The sequence below is a fragment of the Penicillium psychrofluorescens genome (genome assembly GCF_964197705.1).
Source record: "Penicillium psychrofluorescens genome assembly, chromosome: 6".
NCBI lineage: Eukaryota > Fungi > Ascomycota > Eurotiomycetes > Eurotiales > Aspergillaceae > Penicillium > Penicillium psychrofluorescens.
The window spans coordinates 7,441-9,397 of record NC_133444.1 but is presented as its reverse complement, the minus strand read 5'-3'; the positions used below and the strand labels follow the sequence as shown (position 1 = coordinate 9,397).

The 1,957-nt window shown below is 47.8% G+C and overlaps 1 protein-coding gene across 1 annotated transcript; it reads right to left on the bottom strand.

Annotated features, from left to right (window-relative positions):
- Positions 1–358: 358 nt before the first annotated feature.
- Positions 359–676, bottom strand: PFLUO_LOCUS8510 (uncharacterized protein; the record flags this gene model as incomplete). The annotated part of the gene is made up of 1 exon (XM_073786252.1): positions 359–676. One exon carries the CDS (start codon positions 674–676, stop codon positions 359–361), a length of 318 nt encoding a protein of 105 aa, XP_073642526.1.
- Positions 677–1,957: the final 1,281 nt, after the last annotated feature.

The following is a 1,957-nucleotide window of genomic DNA, read 5'->3' as shown; positions in this document are numbered from 1 at the left end:
TTGCGCTGGAAACGTCGCGTTGCTCAGCGAATCGTTATCTTGCAGCATATGGGGAAACTGGCAACAAAGATTGATGAACCAGGACCGTCGCCAGCAGGCTCCAAGCCAACGGGAGAGTCCATATGCTCAGGTTTGGGATATTCAGATATATTGAATGGCACATGGAATGGTAGTGGCCCAAGCGATTCACGGCGTAGAGTGTATGTGTCATCTGTAAATGGCATCAAGTCTTCCATACTAGTCCCACTTGGGGCCATCAAGCAAATCTGCTGAAGTCTCTGATCACAAGTGGATTTGAACAAAACATTTGGAAGGGGCGAGCAGATGTGTTCTTTAACTTTTTAGATCTGGATGAAATTTATCCACCAAAGTAAACAGACAAAGTTTGCTCAAGCTTTGCCAAAGACAAGGGTTTCGACAAAAAGATGTCAGTCCCTGCCTCTAAGAACTGGGCTTGAGCTTCCGGCCCAGCAGCTGCAGTAACAGCAATGATTGTCTGTCGTCCACCGAGACGGCCAACAGCTTCCAACCCACGTATCTCCCTCGTGGCAGTAATTCCGTCTTTTCGAGGCATCGATTGATCCATCAGTATCGCATCTATAGTCCGAGAATACTTCATGACAATGTCAACCGCCTCTTGGCCATCCTCTGCTAAAAGCACGTCGTACTTGAGCATCTTCAACATTTTTGCACCAAGTTGTTGATTTATCTGAGTCACGATTAGTACGGGAAATATGTCAGTAAAATGGAGGCTGCTGAAATACCTTGTTGTCTTCGACCAGTAATATTGTCCTTTTGCCTGCTCTTGGAGCCTGTTTCCGGCTTTCATTTGCCGAAATGCGCATATTCCCAGGTTTTGAGCGAATAGCACTTGTTACTGAACCGGCTTTGACGCCGTTGTCAAGTTCCTGTGCACTTTGGGTCTCTCGTATATCCAAGACAGTCTGCACTATGCCGTGCCATATCAAAGGCTTCCGAATGGGTATAAAGTTCGTTGGACGCGTAGGCCCCAGGAACTCCTCTAACAAGGCTCGGTCTCTATATGGAATCAAAAACATGTTTTGTTGTTGCCTGATCATATGGCTGTAAATGTCGTGGCGCTTCTGCAAAACACTTAAGTCTGCCCAAATGATAGTGTCGTTATCCCTCGTAATGTCGTCCATGACTCCTTCTGTGGCGCAGACCTCAGCCCCAAACAATTTCCAAGCGGCTATGATGCCCTCAACAGCACGATTTTTGCCATCGTGCATGATAAAAACTCGCACTCCCTGTAGTGGATTGAGTGGCAGATGGTTAGAGGAGGATTCCGTGTCGGTGATGGGAATTGCGAGAGAGAAGACGCTGCCACTGTTTGCGACTCCAACACCCGGATCCTGTTGATACTTGCTTTCAACAGTAATACTACCTTGCATCCTTTCTGAAAGTCGTTTGGCAATGCTTAGGCCAAGTCCAGTCCCACGTTCTGCCCCTCGGGCCTGAACTTGCTTGTAAGGTTCGAAAAGCTGTGGTTGAAAAGATTTTGGTATGCCGCAGCCAGAGTCTTCCACAGTCACGTGGAGGACACCCTTTGTTAGACGAATAAGTAGCATCACGTATCCACATGCAGTAAATTTGAGGGAGTTCGAGAGCAAGTTCATCAGAATGCGTTGCACATATGTCTCGTCGATGACGACAGACAGCGGCACTTCAGGTGCAACGAGAACAATTAGCTCCGTCTCTGCGTTATCTTCGTTATTCGGAAGGACGTGGACAACCGATTCACAGGCAATTCGGATGTCGACGGCAGCGGGGCGGCAAATGGCCTCGCCACTTTCGAGTCGGGACCAGTCTAGGACGTTGCTTGTGACTATATTCAATATCAGCACTCTTCCCGAAGACCAAGGTATCAAGAAACTAACTCATTGCCAGTGATCTAGTTGCAAGTTGGATAGCATGCAAAAGTCGTCGATCCTCCTCT